The sequence below is a fragment of the Planococcus citri genome, chromosome 4 (genome assembly GCF_950023065.1).
Source record: "Planococcus citri chromosome 4, ihPlaCitr1.1, whole genome shotgun sequence".
Lineage (NCBI taxonomy): Eukaryota > Metazoa > Arthropoda > Insecta > Hemiptera > Pseudococcidae > Planococcus > Planococcus citri.
In genome coordinates this window covers 50806488-50826048 of record NC_088680.1, presented here as the reverse complement: position 1 = coordinate 50826048, position 19561 = coordinate 50806488, and the positions used below count along the sequence as shown (strand labels likewise).

Genomic DNA, 19561 nt, shown 5'->3' with positions numbered 1-19561 from the left:
CCCGGAATTTCCTTCATCCAGTTTTCTGTTTATGTTTATAATCTCACAACAAAAAAATAATTGATAAGAAAATTACTAAAGGTTAAAATCAGAACGGTGTTGGTGAAAAATGGATTATTAATTTTAATTTAAAAACCTCAAGTTTTCGTTCAATGTGATTATCATCTCGAATAAATAAGTTTCAATCGTTCGTGTGCTCCGGTTTCAAAGATGGTTGTAGGACTCAAAGTTCCATTACCAACGAACGAAGAACTAGAATGCGAAGAAGTTAATTTAGGAGCTCCTACTCTGAAAGCTGGCGCTTTTCATCTGGGTAAATACTGCGAAGAGAAAAATGACGAATTTATGCTTTGTCGTAAAGAAGAAGGCCGAATTAAATGCGTTAACGAAGGCAAAGAAGTAACCGCCTGCACTATGGATTTCTTTCGCAAACTAAAGAAGTCCTGCGCTCCGGAATTGAAAGCCTATGCTTACTGCATCGATCAGTCTAGCGTAAGATACACGTATTACCCTTGTCGTAAAACTCAAATTGCATTCGACCAATGTGTATTGGAGAATCTGGGTATCGAACGTCCCATTTATTGGTATTACACTCGACCCAGAGTATTCGAATCGAAGATACGGCCTGAACCAGCACCGGAGGTACGACCCGTGTTTCCGAATAGACCCACTGCTCCTATACCGGAAGAAGGATTACCAGACCCTATACCTGGTAAAATGAATTCTAGATATTGGTTTTTCTCATAGATCGCAGCGATTTAGTAATATCCAGAGAGATGAAATCAGTTGGATTTATTTCGTACATATTGTTAGTTTAAATCAGTCTTACGATGAGTTTTTTATCGACGTGATTGTACCCATTCGTCGTAAAACAGTCGACATGTCAGTCGATGATTATTTTTTTCTGTTTCAATAAATTATTCAAAAATTGAAACTAGTTTATTTTATCTTATTTTGCAACACAGATACGCTTTATTGAAATCCTATACATGACGATCAACGAGTAAAATTTACAAAACAATCCTTATCGGTTAGAATTATAATAAATAACAAATCGGTATTTACATTTTGGTGCCTAGATATAGGTATTATTTTACATCACAGTATAAGGACAAAAAGCAGGTCCATTCGGAGGCTGTGCCGGAATACCTCGTTTTTTCAGTCTACAAACATGTTCCTCGATTCTTTCCGGGGCATCGGGAGAAGTACCACCGTACCAGAGGACTTCGGCAGCAGCACATGCTCTAGGCCAAATTCTCTGTTGTATATTCGTCTCATCGACGACCTCACCCCACATGCAAACTTCACCTCCGAGAACTAAACGTTTCTGAGTTTGAGTTCCGGGGAAAGCTAAAGGATTACATCTGTAGAATCTCTCCCAATCGCCTCCACTTTCTAAACTATCCAAATACCAACAACTCGATAGTAATGTAGGGTAACCGTAATGAGTCACCTGTAATCGACGATCGTATGAATAATTCAATTGTCATCGTAATTCGTAATCGTGAAGAATACGAGCTGAAATTTATCGTAAGTGAGTGTGTATTACACTTACCTTCTCCAATTCGTTCAGATAGTCTCCTTTCCAAACTTGAACGATGGTGTCGTTTCGTAAAGGAACATTGTTATCGAATACCTCTTGCCAAACTATAGCTTTTGCGTTCAATCTGTTGGTTATGTTTAACAATTTGTAAATGTAATATGCTTCGAGTTGCGGATAACTCGAGATGCGGTTTGTTCTCATGAAGTCAGTTATGTTATCGTTGCTTTCCCTAGAAAAACAGAAAATTGAGTAGAATGATCAGAAATTGTGTTTTCGACACGTGTAGAATGTGATCTCAGCCTCTCAGGGGAAAATGATGGGATCAGATCTTTCCTATTTGACCTGAACAAGTCTAAACAGATCTACATAATTAGATCCAGGGAACGTCCACGTCTGATCAGATCTGGTTAAATCCAATCACTGATCTCCCCTATTTGTATTTTATTTGATCTGATTGGGTCAACTGGACTCCAGGAAATGTACAGATCTGATCTGATCTGATGAAATCCAATCATTTTCCGCTGGAATATTAAAAATACCTACATAGTACATACTAAAAGATAATACATATTATATCTATCGTCTCAAACTTGAAAAAAATTCACCACTCCCTCCCAAACTGTGAAATTTTTGAAACTTATACTTCAACACTAGTGCAACCCTTCATATCTTCAAAATTTGAATCACATTAATTCGTTTGCATAATCCTTATTTTTATGGATCAGTATAGAAAATCTTAGGCTTACAATCTAACATTTTTTTACGCTTATGTAGGCGCCAAAATAACTGACGTTCGTCTTGAACCCATTTTTTTGGCTCTCCCAGAGTGCAATGTTAGAATATCAAAAATTTGAGTCGATTTTTGATTTATAAAAGTCTTGTTTGAAAAAAAGAAAAAACTGATCAGTTGTGCTTTTCGATCTTGATTTTTTTACAAAATAGGACTGCTCATTCCTAAAAAATTAAAAGTTGCGGAAAAAACCTATTTTTTTCTAAAAATCAAGAAGTAAATCCCCAAAACACTTTTTTTTTTAGAAAATATGCTCATTCCTGAAATATTAAGAATTGAACACTTTTTTTTTCTAAAAATCTGGAAGTAACCCCTTAAAACACTCAAAAAACCAAAAAAAAACATGAAATATTATTTCATCAAAAAATGATAAAAATAACCTCTAAAAGCTAAAAAGTTAGAAAAATGAGAGTAAACTTTCCTCTACGATGAAAGTTTCATCCAATTTCAGATCATGGATAGGAGTTTTACTTTCAATTTGAAAATGAGATTGTATATGGGAAAAAAAATCGTTTAATTTTTTGAAAACGCAAATTGAACGAAAAAATGCTAAAAACGTGTCAAAAAAGATAGAAAAACATTATTGAAAAATATTAAAACTGCTAAAAATCAACGAACAAGATTGAAATTTCTGCAAAGTTGTCAAAAGTTCATGAAAAAGTGTAAATAAGGTGTTAAAATGATGTAAAAACACTCAAGAAAGCATCAAAATCACTAAATTAAAATTAACACAAATTATGAAATTTTGTTAAAATTTGACAAAATCCAGCAAATACTTATGGAATTTTTTTCAAAACACGAACAAGAACATCAAAATCACTCTAAATCAACAACCAAAAAAAATGGCAAAATGTAGTTGAAATTCGGAAAATTCAAAAAAGCCTTAAAACATCTGAAAGTTACCAAAAAATGACAAAATTACGGTAAAATTCGTCAAAAAGGCATAAAACGTTTCAAAATTATGTAAAAATAACGTAAAAATACTCCAAAAAGGCATTACAATCACTAAAAACCACCAAAATGTAACGAAATTTCAGGAAAATTTTCCAAAAATGCATAAAAAGGTTTTAAGATGGGAAAAATGATGTAAAAACAACAAAGAAAAGTATTTAAAAAATAAAAATAAAAACTTCTAAAAATTACCCAAAATTGACAATATCTTGAGGAAACTCAAAAACGCTCGAATTGAATTGAAAACGGACTCTACAGGATTTTTTCCAAGCTCTCAAAAATCTTTTCAAAATTCAACATAACTCAAAATATTGGAAATTAGTCATTTTCAACGACATTTTTCCAAGGTCTTAAAAAATGAGTGAATTTTTTTCCAAGAATGTCTGACATAATTCCCTTGTTTATTGTTTATCATTTTTGAAATTCTTAATTGTTTTCTCAAACCCATTAAAACCTGCTTGAAAATTGAAACCCCTGAATGACTTAAAACTTAAAACAGTTGAAACCGCCATCAATCGATTCGGAAAGTCAAAAGTATGCTAGTACTAATTAAATCTCAAAATTCTATTTAAATTTGATCAAGATTCGGTACTCTTGATTCCCCAAATCTAAATTTTCAAAAAATCAGACAAAATTTGAAAAATTAAATTAAAAACAAAAAAATTTTTGAAAGTGATTCATTTTTCCGATTCAAGTTAATTTTTTCACCTCTAATCATGAATTGATCAGCTTGCTGAACAAATTGTTCACTTTGAAGTGCTAACATTTTTAAACCACTTTTTGAAATTTTTAAAACACTCTGTTGCTGCAGAACTTCTTGTAAGAACTCTTTCTGATCAAAATTCATCGAGAAAATGTCCATTGTGCAATTTTTTCAGAACTTGATTTATTTTCAAAATCAATCAATTTTGGCAAAAATTAGAAATGTATTGTTTCCGAATTTTTGGTAAAATATCTGACATTTTTTGATATTTCAACAGAAGTTGGGACTTTTTGCAATTTTGACTAGAATTCATTGGAGAATTTTTTTTTGGAAAATTTCAAGTACGTAAAACAACATTATTTTTGATCTGACAAGGGAACCTTTTGAGGTGTCACACTTCGATTTGAACGGGATCACGATTTTTGGAAAGAGCATAGTCTAAAACCCCCAAAACCAAATTTTCAGCTGCCCAAGTTCATTTTTAGATTTTTGGCGAATTTTTGAAAATTCAAAATTGACTGTTTTTGGCGATTTATGTTTTTTTAAAAGTACGTACTTGATCAGTAAAAATGGTCAAAATAAGTCCCAAAACTAATATTAATTACCTAAATCCAAATTTGACCATTTCCAGCCATTCTGGAGCCTCCAGCGCGATTTTTCAATTTATCCAGAATTTTGAATTTGTTCCAGAAAACGTGAATATGAAGTTGGGCAGCTAAAAATTGAGTTGTATATTACACTCGACCTGTTTAACGAGTTTATCTACATTTGAACCGATTTTGAGAGTGAAACCTCAAAAGTGGCTTTTTGACCAGCTTTTTTCAAAATTAAAAAATCAAAAAATCAAAAGTTTCCCGTTTCTGTAGAAATTTTTGAAATTCACGCGAATCGCTGTATTTTGTCCAAAACTAATCCACCAAATCCAAATTTCACCATTTCCAGCCATTCTGGAGCCTCCAGCTCGATTTTTCAATTTCTCCAGAATTTTGAATTTGCTCCAGAAGGCGTGAATATGCAGTTGAGCAGCTAAAAATCGAGTTGTGTATTATACTCGACCTGTTTAACGAGTTTATCTACATTTGAACCGATTTTGGGAGTGACACCTCAAGAGTGGTTTTTTGAGGTGTCACTCTCGCTCCAAAACGGCTGGAAATAGTAGAATTTGCGCTCCGGGGGTTAGTTCTTGAAGAAATATAGCGATTCGTACAAATTTCAAAAATTTCTCTACAAACGGTCTTTTTTTGATTTTTTTGATTTTTTAATTTTGAAAAAAGCTGGTCAAAAAGCCACTTTTGAGGTGACACACTCAAAATCGGCTGAAATGTAGATAAACTCGTTAAACAGGTCGAGTGTAATATACAACTCAATTTTTAGCTGCCCAACTTCATATTCACGCTTTCTGGAACAAATTCAAAATTCTGGATAAATTGAAAAATCGCGCTGGAGGCTCCAGAATGGCTGGAAATGGTCAAATTTGGATTTAGGTAATTAATATTAGTTTTGGGACTTATTTTGACCATTTTTACTGATCAAGTACGTACTTTTAAAAAAACATAAATCGCCAAAAACAGTCAATTTTGAATTTTCAAAAATTCGCCAAAAATCTAAAAATGAACTTGGGCAGCTGAAAATTTGGTTTTGGGGGTTTTAGACTATGCTCTTTCCAAAAATTGCGGTCCCGTTCAAATCGGAGTTTGACATCTCAAGAGGTTCCCTTGTGAGAAGTCAATTTTTCTATCTGAGAAAGGAAAAGGAAAATGATCTGGCCCGAACGAACTTTTGATAAATTATAATTCAAGAAGAGTAAAAACCCATGGTTTTTGGCAATTCTTTGATTTTCTCTGCTAACACAATTTCTTCCTAAACGTTCTCAAATTTCTTAACATTTCGCTTGAATTTTCGAGGGGGGGTGAGACACCCCACACCCCTTTGTTCGGCACGTCTTCTCTGTAACAAAGCCAGCCACAAGTTGGTACCAGGAAATTATTTTGCGACTCGAAAAAAATTTATATTATTTTGATCTTTTTCCAACTTCGAATCATTTTATAAAAGAAATTCACGCATTGATTATCGTTCAACGTGAATATGTATCATTTCCTCATTTCAAAGCAAGCAAAAAAAATGAATCACTTCCTGAACACCTCAATTTCTACAGAAAACCTCGAACCATATAGGCTACATCATCAGCAATACGTAAATATCGAAATGATAATTTAAATTATATTTAAAAAAAAAAAAAACCGTTACACACACTCGATTATTTACATTATCGCAAACCTACCTACGTAGGAAAGAAGAATATCACATCCAACGCAATCAAGATCAGTAGTATTTTTATACCTTTAAAAAATTATAATTAAGTATAATATACGCGCCCACGTAATGACGTAAAATGGCAAAAATATCTACATAATGAACTTTCGCTTTCGAAAAAGTGAAATTATTAGGTAGTACGTAGTCTACAACAGAAGAAGAAAACAAAAACAAAAACAAAACACTCTTGTTTCCTAAAGTCATCATCAAAACGTCATCATCGAGTTAGAATATTCCCACAAATAATTCATCGCAATATGTAACATACACACATATCATAATACACCTAATGCAAAATAAAGTTAATTGAATTAAACGATATTTAGGTTAGAATATATTATACGTACCAACATCCAAATTCAACTTCGTCGCCTCCCAAATGTAAATACTTATCCGGAAACACGTCGTGTATTTCTTTAAACAATTTCTCTAAAATAACGTAATTGTATTCGTTGGTCGGATCAATGGGACCGTATGGCTGAGGATATGAGTGACTACATTGCGTTAAAAGGTTGGGAATTCCCTTACCCCAGGATAACGTATGACCTATTTTTAATTCAGAGAAATACAAATTTGTTTAAATTACCTACCTAACTAACGAAATACCTGCATTTTTATTCTATTTTCAAAATACCTGGCGAGTCGAATTCCGGTATTACACGTATACCTCTGAGACGTGCGTGTTCGATTACCCTTCTGACGTCGACTTGCGAATAAATTGCGAGGTATTGTTCGTAGGAACCTTTATCACTATTACACGGACACATATTTGTCGTTTAATTAACAAAATGTATATTCAAATTGAATAAGTCAAGTAGGTACCTATTTGTTACCATACAGACCTTAAATTAGGAAACGTGTTGCTCTGATAAGGAAAACTTTGGTCATCGACGATATGCCAATGTAATACATTCAGTTTCGAGTAAGACATCGCGTCAAGTACACGTATAATCGTTTTGACAGGTAAATAATGACGAGATGTATCGATGAGTAAGCCACGATGAGAAAATCGAGGAAAATCCACGATACTCGTTGTTCGTACGGCGAACTAAACCACATAAAACAGAACAAAATCATCATTTACAAAATTGATGATTAGATAATGGAATACGACGAATAGTTATTACTGAAATGGTTTCATAGTTCCTTACTCTGTTTCCATTTATTGGAACTACGATTTGCGAGAAAGTTTCCAAGCCTCGTAATACACCCCAAACACTCTGGGCGACTATTAAAGCGTTGCTTTCGTATCCGTTGGCATTTATCAGAAGCTCGTCTAAAAAAATAAAAATAAATAAATAAATACTTTCATTAATTTAAGAAAAGTTATGAGGACAAAAAAATACGATATTCGTGCTGTAAAAATGAGGTAAATAAATACAAGTTCAAGGTACCTAGACCTAATATACTGATTCATTGCCATCGAAATCAAACAATTCGAATTACCTACTCGTACGAGCGATTTTTCAGTGTCACTTTCTTTTCAGCTGATATGTAGGTACCTTAGGTGGGTACATCTAGGCACCTATTAAGTAGGTATTGATTCGTTTATCAACAACAGACATCTAAATATCATTTGTCAATTTTTTTGCTTGTAATGTTGTCGTTTTCAATTTATCAACTTACCTACTGGTACGAGAACAGAGCCAAATTTATTAAGAGTCGACATGAAAACGCATGTGGGTAATTGTTATTATGTATGTACTTAGTTGTTTAAAATTACGAGCATTATAGTTTCGTGAAATATGACTATGGTCTGCAGTTTTGAAAGAACCATATTTAGAGGAGATTTATTGTACCTAGGTGAATTTATAGAAGTACATACTTGTACGAGTATGTTTAGCGTAAGCCATTTTGAAGCCGGTAAATATTTGAAGTCGTGCAAAATAGAAAAAAAATCTCAAAAGTTTGCATTGGGCCTTGGCATTACTTGATGTGAATATATTTTCGAGTTGTGAAGGGAGGGGGGAGGAGGAAGGGAACTTCATGAGAAAAACAGTTCGAAAAACATCATCGCCAAAAATTTCATCGCGATTTTCAACTTGATTCATTTTTGACTGTTTTTATAACAATTCTTAAAAATTTTTGAGCAATTTATGCAAATTTGCTCAATTCTGCCATTTTTTAAATTTAATTTTAGAGTGATCGCAAAAAAAGACCCAAATGGTCTAAATTAAAAATCGATTAATCGGAAAGATCAACTTTCTTGAAAATCGATTTTTGAAAATAAAATGCTATTTTGGTAATTTTTTTGTGAACCAAAAAAAAAAAAAAATGAAATGAACGATCACTCCTGATCACTAGAATTGGAAGTTGGAAATCGATTGATGGAGAAAATCGATTTTCAATTAACCAGTTTTTGTTTTAAAGAGTATTTCCGAAATAAAAACGGGGAAAAATTGAAAAAATTGGTCACTTCTTATAGCTGGAATTGAAAATTAAAATCGATCAATCGAGGAAATCGATTTTCAAGAGTATAATAGTACATATAATTTTTTTGAAAAATTAGATTTTACAGTGAATAAAATCTTGTGAAAACTACAGAAACTGTGAAAAATTTTTAGTAGTTTTTCATCAACAGGGCTCTTACTCGATTAATTCCAAAACAAAGTATCCAACTTTGGTAACCAAAAAAGCTCGAAAATGTGATCAAAAAGCCAATGAAACGTGAACAAAAGTAGAAAAAATTAACAAAAAAAATTGGTTTTTAATTTTCAAAAATTGCACAATTTTGCAGCTTTTTTGATTGAAAAAAAAAAACAGAATTTTTGCAGTTTTTGACAAAAAAGCCACCTTTTTGCAAAAAGCGAACTTTGACAATATTTCAGCAAAAGGAAGGGCTTTTTGGCAATTTCTGGCATAAAAGCGAGATTTTGGGCAATTTTTAGCAATTTTGCTAAAATCTGAAAAAGCATGCATTTTTGATACCTAATTTTTGGCAAGAAGCCAAATTTTGACAATTTTAACGAAAAACAGGTCTTTTTGGAATTATTGGCAAAAAAGTAGGTATCTAGTTCCTGGTAAAAAACAAGACTTTTGGATAATCTTTGAAAAAAAAGTGAAATTTTCGTCAAAAAGAAAGACTTGTAAGTTGTAACAATTTTTAAAAAAAGGATTTTTTTTTGTAATTGGGTTAAAAATTAAATTTTTTTACAATAGGCATGAAAAAATTAAATTTTGTGAGTGCCAAAAAAAAGTAACTTCAGTACCCAAAAAATAGTCACTTTTAGTACCTAACTTAGTTATTCGAATACGAACCCTGTATTACACTTTATGTATTTTTTGCAAGATTTTTTTTCAATTTTCAACAACCTTTCGACCATTTGAAGTATTTTTGGGAAATTTTTCTATATTTTCACGTTTTTTTTGTTTTTTTTCCTATCAACTTGCATTCATTACAAATTTTCAAGCAATTTTCGCAAACTTGTCCAATTTCGCCATTTTTTTAATCAATTTATTGTTCATATTATTATAGAATTCATATATAATTTTCAGCAATCTTTTTCATTATTAACACAACTTTTGCAGAATTTTTCACGTTTTTCAGCAATTTCTGCAACATTTTGATACTTCGGATTACTTTACAAAAATTTTCAAGAATTTTTAGCAATTTTCAATGACTTTTATGCCAATTTTACAGTTTTGATTATATTTTACGTAATATTTGCAATATTTGCAATATTTTATCTGATTTTGATGGTGTTTAATTAATTTTTCACAATTTTCAACAATTTTTTCATAATTTGAGGCATTTTGTGAACTTTTTCTAGATTTTGGCCATGCTTCATTAACGTACAAATAATACGAGTATATTCATTTTCAACAGTTTTTATTGTATACCTATTAACAAATTTTAGCAAAACTTTGGCAATGTTTTTTCAACTTTTTTTTTTATTTCTAGTCAATTTACTAAAATTTAATGAATTTTTTTGGCTATTTTCGGTGATTTTTATGCCAATTTTACAGTTTTGATTATATTTTACGTAATATTTGCAATATTTGCAATATTTTATCTGATTTTGATGGTGTTTAATTAATTTTTCACAATTTTCAAAAATGTTTTCATCATTTGAGGCATTTTGTGAACTTTTTCTAGATTTTGGCCATGCTTCATTAACGTACAAATAATACGAGTATATTCATTTTCAACAGTTTTTATTGTATACCTATTAACAAATTTTAGCAAAACTTTGGCAATGTTTTTTCAACTTTTTTTTTATTTCTAGTCAATTTACTAAAATTTAATGAATTTTTTTGGCTATTTTCGGTGATTTTTATGCGAATTTTACAATTTTTATTACATAATTTATGTCATTTTGGCAAAATATTTTCTCCAAACGGTTTTGGCAAAATTTTATTCAATCTTGCCATTTTTAAAATAATTTTTATGATAAATTTCAGCAATTTTAATGCCCATTTTACCGTTATTTCGGCACTTGTGTAATTTTTGATTTCATTTTGATACAATATGATCATTTTTTAAAAAATTTTCGACAATTTTTTGTTATTTTGGGCATCTTAGCCATATTTTGATTAAATTCTGCAATGCTTTTCACACACTTTTAAACACTTTTTCAATTTTCAAGGAATTTTTGCAAAATCAACCTATTGCAGCTTTAATACGAGAATGGCTACTTTTGAAAAATATGCCTTTACATATAACATTTATTTTCCCAAGGAGTCTTCAAAGTTGAAAAATCGCCAAGCAGTACCTCATTTGAATCTTGAAAAATTCACCAAAGATAAACTTTAGCCTTTGAAATGTTGGTTCCAGAAATTCCACGACATGTTTTCATCGTTTTAGCACGATTTCGCTCAATTTGAAAGGGTGCCAGGTCGAGAAAATTATCAACGGCATAAAGTCATAGAAAAACGACTTTTACGACCTTTTCCTAGCATTTGGACTCCTCTGAATAGAGATTTAAACGTTCCAAAGTGGATTTCAAAGTCATTGTTTGGGTCCAAAAAACTTCATGGTGTATACTTTTGTGTTGACACTTTTGCATTTTTTTTCCATTCAGATATGGTTGAAATTCCTTCCTCCTCCTTTCAAAAAATTGACTTCATTTGTGAAAAAATAAATTAAAAATATTAAAAAATTTCATACAAAAATCTACGAGTTTTCAACTTTTTTTCCAATCAATTTGCTTATAGTCTACGAAATAGTCGTCGAAGAACTTTGAATTTTCAAAATTTCTACATCAACTGATCAACTGACTTACATCTTTCATCCATGAAATCTGACGGAAATATCTCGCACGGTGCCATTAGGTTAATCTGTAGAACATCCAAGTACCCGATGAATGTGTCTTCTCTTCGTGAACTGCCATCGTGTCTATCATTAGACGTTTGTTGATTGGTATTAGCGTTAATAAATATTAAATGGTAATATCTTCTAATGGCCTCTTGAATAATATCACAGTCGTAACGTTCAACCTGAAATGAAAATCGTTACCTAATTTTAGATACCTTTAATTATAATATTATTATAATGCACGAGCTAAATGTAGATAAGAGGCTACGCAGCTATTTCAGACACCAATGGAAAAATTTCAGAAATTGAAAATTATCAACTTTATAGGTCGTTTGGTTAATTTTCTAAATTTTTTTCTCCACGTAGGTACCTAATCTTAAGTACCTAGATTTTTTTTAGAGCGAAAAATCACGTATATATTCGATCAACGCAATACGTATTGTAAATAGGTAAGGTATAAAGGTGATTAAGGTACATTGTATTTATAACCATATAGGTAACGATAAAATATTCTAATTTTACACAAACACGTGTGTAGTGTATTCAAAAACACTCGAACCTTGTATGTACAAAGTACATGTATCAAGCATGAAAATAGAAACAAAAAAACCCGTCAATTTTTATTGAATTTAGCTCAGAGTAGGTATACCAGACAGCCCTAATCAACCATTCATTCGGAACAGAAATGCTGTGATTCCTTATCGTATCAGCACTATCATAGGTACCTTATTGTCAAAGCAATTCTTCTAACTCATTTTCTTCATTGGCTAAATAAATAATGGCTACAAAGTAAGTACTATACAACCGTATCATCATCACGTTATAAGCACATATCATCAAACATACCTATTTACATTCTCCATTTCTCGTAATCGGAGTACTCTATACACAATTTTTTATCTACTACAATGTACACAAGACACTCATTGAGCTACTGTACAGTGTACACAACATACAGTGTTTATAGGTACTTCCTCATACATGTACGAGTACGAAGGCTCGAACGACGTGTTTCAAAAGGGTATTATATCCGCGATAACAAAAGAAACCAGTGTCCTTGACCTAGATATACGTAAAAACGAAGGGAATTTTACGTAAAAATAATTTTTTTCTTGTTTTATGGGCTGGTCTTTGAATATTATGCGCAAAGTTTATGTTTTCAAATTCAAGGTAGCTTCCATTGTGATTTGTGCGAGTTGGGCTAATTTTTTCCCAATAAGCTTACTCATCGGGCTTTTATAGGATTAAAAGACGTGAAATTGATCTAACGACCTTGGTGAATGTCTTTGAGACTATAGGATGTCAAATTTCCAGACATAGGTCTATATCTATTTTTAATGATAGACGCTGAAGAAATTAATGAAATTCATCCTTCCTAAGGAACCGAATCAGATGCCGATTAGCTCGTTGAAAAGAAATTACACAAGTGAGTAGGTAATGAAGATGATGTTATACGTACTCACTTAATTACATGAAATTCCGTTAGATATATGTATGTACTTATTTGCATTATCACACACGATTTGTTAACGAGTAATAATAAATATGATTCTCGATTCATTATGACATGGCATGTATGACTTCATTTTCATATCTGGAGCATAAATTCACACGATGATAAGAACACGTGTTATTGTGTTCTTGTCTGCTTGCAAATTTACCATTTTTTTTTTTTTTTTTGCTTTTTCAACGCAGAATGTCGAGCATTGGTGGAATTTTTTTCAACACGAGAGATATGAAATAAGATCACGATCATATCACGAATCATGCAACTAATCAACTAATGAAGGTTCCTTATAAGGGTACCATTTTTTTTCCAAAAATAGATGATTTATATTTTTATCAGGTCTCGTACAATACCCTTTTGGGCTAAGTTATGCTCAAATGATTTTTTTTCCAATTTTGCGGGGGAATTTTAACTTGAGAGGGAGACTATCCAGAAAATTTTTGAGCCCCTTGGGGCTGAACAAAGGATCCTTAAATTTAAAAGTAGAGCCTCTTTTGAAAAATCGTGAATTTTGGAGTACAGGAAATCCAGTATTACCTCCTCACCTCAAAAAAGTGTGATTTGAGTTTCTCAACCTTCCTGATCCACTGACTCTGCAAGTGGCTTGAAAATGGATGGGTCGAAAAATTCTTATTTCTTATGAGTTTCATGACGATGTTCTGCCTTTAACCCTAAAAATTCTACTCTGGAAAAAATGACACTAGATACATCAAACCACGAAATATGAAAATTCAGTTGAGAGAAAATTCAAAAAGAAAAAAAAACATTTCCACCAAACTGCCAAAATTAATAAAAATTATTGCAAGTAATTTTTATACGTGTATTATATCGTTTTCTAAATTTTTGACAAACATTTTTTTGATATGTTTTTGAATTTTTTTAAAAATTCAAACATGCAGAACCTTTTTAACTAATCAAGAAAGAGAAATGGGCATTGCACTATTGAAAAGGCACAATTTTCACCTTCTAGAAATATTGTAGGGGGCTCTGCGCCCTCCCCCTTTGACTCGCACCCTCGCTTGGTGGGAAATCCGGGAGAAGTAATCAAAAATTGTCAATTTTGTGTATTGCAAACATCACAAAAAGTTGATCACAATGATCAGAATCATTGCTTTCATAGGATTATGATTTCATTTACGGTTTTGATTGAATTTGTTTTTAATTTTTTCACGTCTGATTTTGTTTCAAGAATTTTTTGTTTATATTTCGAGGTTAGATATGTGACTTAATGATATTTTTTGTTACAGGTTCTGGGGTCTTTTGATTTTCAGTGTTTGCTTTTGCTTATTTTTTCTATATTTTTTTTCTAGATTCTGTTTTCGTTTTTTCTTTTTAATTTTTTCAAGATTTTTTTTGTTTCAGTTTTACAGTTTTTTTGCCTTTTGTGTTCGATTCGATTTTTGCACAATCAATTTTGTTTCTACAACTTTTTTTTTTCGTTTTTTCATGTTTCGTTTACAGAATTATTTGTTTATTCACTTCGAGATGGTCAATATGATATTATTTTGGTTTTCATTTTAGGGTCTCTTGATTTTCAGTGTTTGTTTTTAAGTTTTTTTCATTTTTAGTTTCCGTTTCTATTTTTAGAACGAATTGAGTGTTTTATGGGTTCAATTTTTTTCCAATTTTTGTTTTTGTTTTTGGAGTTTTTCTCAATTTTGATTTTAAATTCGATTTCAGATTTTTCACAAATGATTTGGTTTCAACATTTTTTTTTTTATTTCAAAGCTGTGGAATGACATTTTTTTTGGTGTTTATTTTGAAGTCTTCCATTTTTTTCATTGTTATTATTAGGTAATTTTCTTCATTACATTTCAATTATTTCATTTAATTTTTTTTACATTACATTCATCATTTTTCTTATTTATTCATATTTTTATTTTTTATTCCTTGTGTATACTTTTCATACATTTTATCATTGTTTCCTGTCAATTTTTCAATTTTTCCATTTTTTTATTGTCATTTTTTGGTATGTTTTTTCAATTGTTTATCATCCAAACATTTTCAATTCATTTTTATTCTTCGTTGTATTTTCACTTAATCATTTTTTTGTAGGAGGGGGCGGGGGGGGGGAATCATTCATTTTTTAATATTCTGTCTCAATTTTTATTTCATTTTTCAATACTTTCTCTTATTTTCTTCGTCTTTTTTTGAAATTATTTTTTCAACTTTATGTAATCATTCATTATTAAAGAATTAAACTTTTCACTTTATTTTATCATTTTTGTCATTTTTTATCTCTCGTATTTTCGTTTTTTATTTCTGTTTCTTTTTTTTTCATTTTTCAGTCTACTGATTTCGTTTTTTTTTCACTTTCGATTACTTAACTACGTATTTATTTTAGTAGGAAAATTGTTTTTTCTGTTGAAGGTTTGAGTAGGTGAATTTTCCCGCCCAAAAAAAAATGATGAAGTGAAGTACCTATGTACAACAAAGAAAAAGAATGAAAAAATGAACAAAACAATTTTTTTAAATGGAAAAATGATAGTAAATTGATAAAATTTCTAAAAAGTGTAAACAAGAAATAAAAAACAAAAAATGAAAAAAATTAGAAAAAAGTAATGAAAAGTTGGGAATGTTGAAAAATTAAATAAAATCAGTGAAATGGATCGAAGAAAAGAAATAATAATAATGAAAAAGAAAGGAAAAAATGGTATAATTTTTTATAGAAATGAAAATAAAATGAAAACGGAAACTATAAAAATCAAAAAAACCTAAAAAAAACACTGAAATTGAAATTCAAAAGACTTCAAAATGGGGAAAAAATATATGACTGATTTGTTCATTACTCGACTTTGAAATTACAAAACGTAAAGTTTTAACATTTCTTTTCAAACAGTTTTCAAGTGACAAGGTTATTCAACTTCAAACGCAGACTATCCACCTTGGATCATTTGACTTCGCTCAAAGGAAATCTTTTGATGACTTCGGGTAGGTAGGTAGGTAGGTAGGTAGGTAAGGTAGGTACCCAAAAGTCACAATTTCCGCTTATATATTTTTTATTCTCATGAGAATAAGTAAAAGGAAAAAGTGGTGGGAACACATGGAACTGGAGCAATTTTCGGTACAGATTTTCAGCGTTGGAAAAATTATACACAGGTAAATCTAGAAGGTTTAAAATTTTTTCGATAAACAAAACAAAAATTGAGCAAGATCGAAGAAGAAGGGCCATCATGTAAGGTCAATAACTTAAAAATCCAGGTAACCTAATTAAATAATTATGAATGGACCTATCAGCGAATTTAATGATTCATAAAAAATTTCAATCAACGTAATCTCTTATTTTTCTAATCAACTAGGTACTCCAAATTACAGCAGCTCTTCTCTTCTCTTCATGAGCAACTAAACCGACCCCTTTCTCTCTCCCACATCAGAACTCCATTCATCAGTCACGTATCATTTCCTGCCAAAGCCAAACGCTTGACCTACAAGAAGAAGTTTCTATTTCAAGGGAGTAAAAAAAATCACAACCCCTCCCCTCCTTGACCCTTCTATAGTTTCACGCCTGTGGGCAGAAAAATTACACTTATACAATCACAATGCACTTGATCGTATCAAAACTAAACCTTACTCGTAATTCTATTACGCTCGTTAGTTCGTAATTCATCCTTTTTTTCCTGATTATTGCTTCGAATGTACTGGTACGAGTACGTAGACGTGTACTTCACTTTTTGTGATACTAACTACACATTATACTAGTACATATCTATTTACTCGTAGTCGTAATAGTACATATATCCCTGCTTATTAATTTAGCACGTTCAACATCCGCGTAAAGTTCAATTTCAAGATAAACTAAACCGGTTAAATTTACCGGCAAAGCGTCAGTCAAACGCGAACTCGCGTAATTTTACAAATTAGCATCAAGGTTTTTCCCAAGAAATGAATTTTTTTCCTCGATTTTGAAAGCGATTCGCCAAACAGAATTTTCGTGTCGTTAATTCGTTTAATACAACAGCAACAGTAGTTCCGGTTTTTCTTCGGTCAAAACAAATCGTACCTACGAAGGTTCAGAGGTGTTTTTTTTTAGCCCGAAATTATGTTTATTGCTGAAATCACGAGTACATAACCTCGCATTTGTGCATTCAGCGAGAAAAAACAAAAACAAAAATTTTAATTGGAAATTAAATTAATGGAAAATTGAAAAAAAAATTACGTTTTGAATTTAATTTTAATATAAATTACATCTCTGCTACGGATTTCAAGGTGTATTTGATTGTAAAATAAGAAATAAATAATGAAACATTTTTTTTTTAATTCAAAAATATGTCTAGATAGGCATATAAGTTTTAAAAAATTGAATTTCCTCTCTCCTCCTCTTCGAATCATCCTACCTATACTAATCCTGAATTGGAAAATGTAATCAAAAGATCTTTCAATGCCTTCATTTTCATCTCATTGAAATCATTGCTCGAGTGACCTTTTCTTTAAAAAGTAAAAATTGAGCCAATTTTCAAGGTTTATTTTTTGGTAATTTTTTCGAATTGATTTTACCCACTTTTCTCTCCTTTCCATTTAGATTTTGAACGATCTTAGTATTATCAAACTTCAGCACATTTCAAAGCAAGTTAATCCCAGATTAAATTCACTCCCACTTATTAAAAATTAAATACAACCTTTGAAAATCCATTCACCAAGAAATCAGTTCTAATTTTTAAAAAAATATTCACCCAATTTATCGAAAAAATTTATAAATGGTCCCATAAGAATACCTTCGAATAAACAAACATACTCAAACCAGAAGCTAAATATTTTCGAAACTTATTAAAAATCAAAATGATGGGCTACGTTATCATCATTATGAAAAAATTCAATCGATCAATGATTACGAACGATACCTACTAGTAAAAAAATGTCGATAAACTTAACCTATACTTGAAAAATTCCGATACATACCTTAAAATTAAAACTAGCCGGTCTCAAGACCAAAAAGCTATTATAACTAATATATTTCACAGGTTTCGGCCAAACACCTCCAGCGGTATAATTTAAAGGTAAAGGAATAGGAATCAATGAAAAAGCGCGATTAACGCAACACAATAAAAAAACACATAACAATACCGCCGATCTTCGCATTTTTAATTTTTTTTTTTTTTAATAATTAAAATAAGTAAATATCAACTGATAAAAATACGACTAGCGAGCATATTAAATTTGATGATGTTAATGTATCACATAATTCGCATGTAGTAAAAAGCTATACAAGCCGCATTTACGGACATACTACTAAAAACATAAACAGTCATATCTCGCTTTCACAATTATAACGCCACGAATCGTTCACGAACGAACGATTTGTACGTCTAGGTATAACGCAAAACAATCGAAAATTAACTCTGCGAATACCAGAGTATTAAAAACTGTCGCTTTTATCCGAGTAGATATAATTATCTGATTTTTTTTTTTAATTCACACATAATAATAGCGAGGAAATAATAACATGGAAAATTATGCAAATAAATGGAGCCAGTGGTAGGGGTGTAGAGGTACATACTATAAGCGTATCATACAGAAATTAGGTATACGATATACTTGATACGTATATGAGAATGAGATGACATGACGTAACCAAACATAACACGTCATTCTATTATTTTTTTTATTTAAACGTAAAATTTTATAGGTCAATTTATTCCTCGTGTAGTGTTAGTATAATTTACTCACTCGATTAATTAGTAATTTTTTTCCCCCGTTTAATATTCCAACAATGAACAATGTAACTTAAGTCAAGATGCATAATTCTACCTTTCTTCGAATCTACTAACAAAACATAACATAACATAACATAACATAAATGTAACGAGTACGTGATTGATGATTTTAATTAATATTTTCATTGTCATTTTGATCAGCGAAGAAGTGCAATTAAATATTTGTAAATTGATGTTTACATGACCCCTGTCCCCCTTCCTCGATAAATTTAATGTCAGAAATTGCAGTATCAAGATCAACTTATTAGCAGTATGTACTCGTACTTCAGAAAATTAAAGCTACACGACTACATGAGTTTTTTTCCCAAATAATTTATGCAGCATAACGACGAAATGGAAACAATTAAAAACACTTTCATGATCCAAGGTTTGGTACATTTTTAGAGGCGTCGATTTCAAATTTCAAATTATTAATGACTGAGACTCGTGGACCCCCCTCCCATTTGTCGCCATGAAAACCTAACAAAACATAGGCTGGGTAGACTGATTTTTAAATTTTTGGAAGTTGTAGCTTTAATGTAGAGCCTAAAAAGCTCGTATCAAAAAATTAAGCCAAAATTCGAAATTTACACCTCTGAAAACCAAACAAACCATAGGTCACACAGATTTTGAAATTTGAGGGCTTAATGCGGGGCTCAAAAGGCTCGTATCAAAAAATGAAGTCGAGATTCGAAGTTTACGCCTCTGAAAACCAAACAAACCATAGGTCACACAGATTTTTCAATTTTTTGAAATTTGAGGGCTCAATGCGGGGCTTGGGGGCCTCGTATCGAAAAATTAGGTCGAAAT

The 19561-nt window shown here is 31.2% G+C and overlaps 2 protein-coding genes across 2 annotated transcripts; one reads left to right on the top strand and one right to left on the bottom strand.

Annotated features, from left to right (window-relative positions):
- The first annotated feature begins 210 nt into the window (after positions 1-210).
- Positions 211-934, top strand: ND-19 (NADH dehydrogenase [ubiquinone] 1 alpha subcomplex subunit 8). The gene has a single exon (XM_065359878.1). The coding sequence runs from the start codon at positions 211-213 to the stop codon at positions 745-747; it is 537 nt and encodes a 178-aa protein (XP_065215950.1). The 3' UTR covers positions 748-934.
- LOC135842417 (beta-hexosaminidase subunit beta-like) lies at positions 918-18311 on the bottom strand. The gene is made up of 8 exons (XM_065359870.1): positions 17958-18311; positions 11523-11736; positions 7452-7576; positions 7143-7348; positions 6935-7050; positions 6648-6846; positions 1556-1772; positions 918-1453 (listed from the first exon to the last, which is right to left on the bottom strand). Exons 1-8 carry the CDS (start codon positions 18135-18137, stop codon positions 1094-1096), a joined length of 1617 nt encoding a protein of 538 aa, XP_065215942.1. The 5' UTR covers positions 18138-18311; the 3' UTR covers positions 918-1093.
- Positions 18312-19561: the final 1250 nt, after the last annotated feature.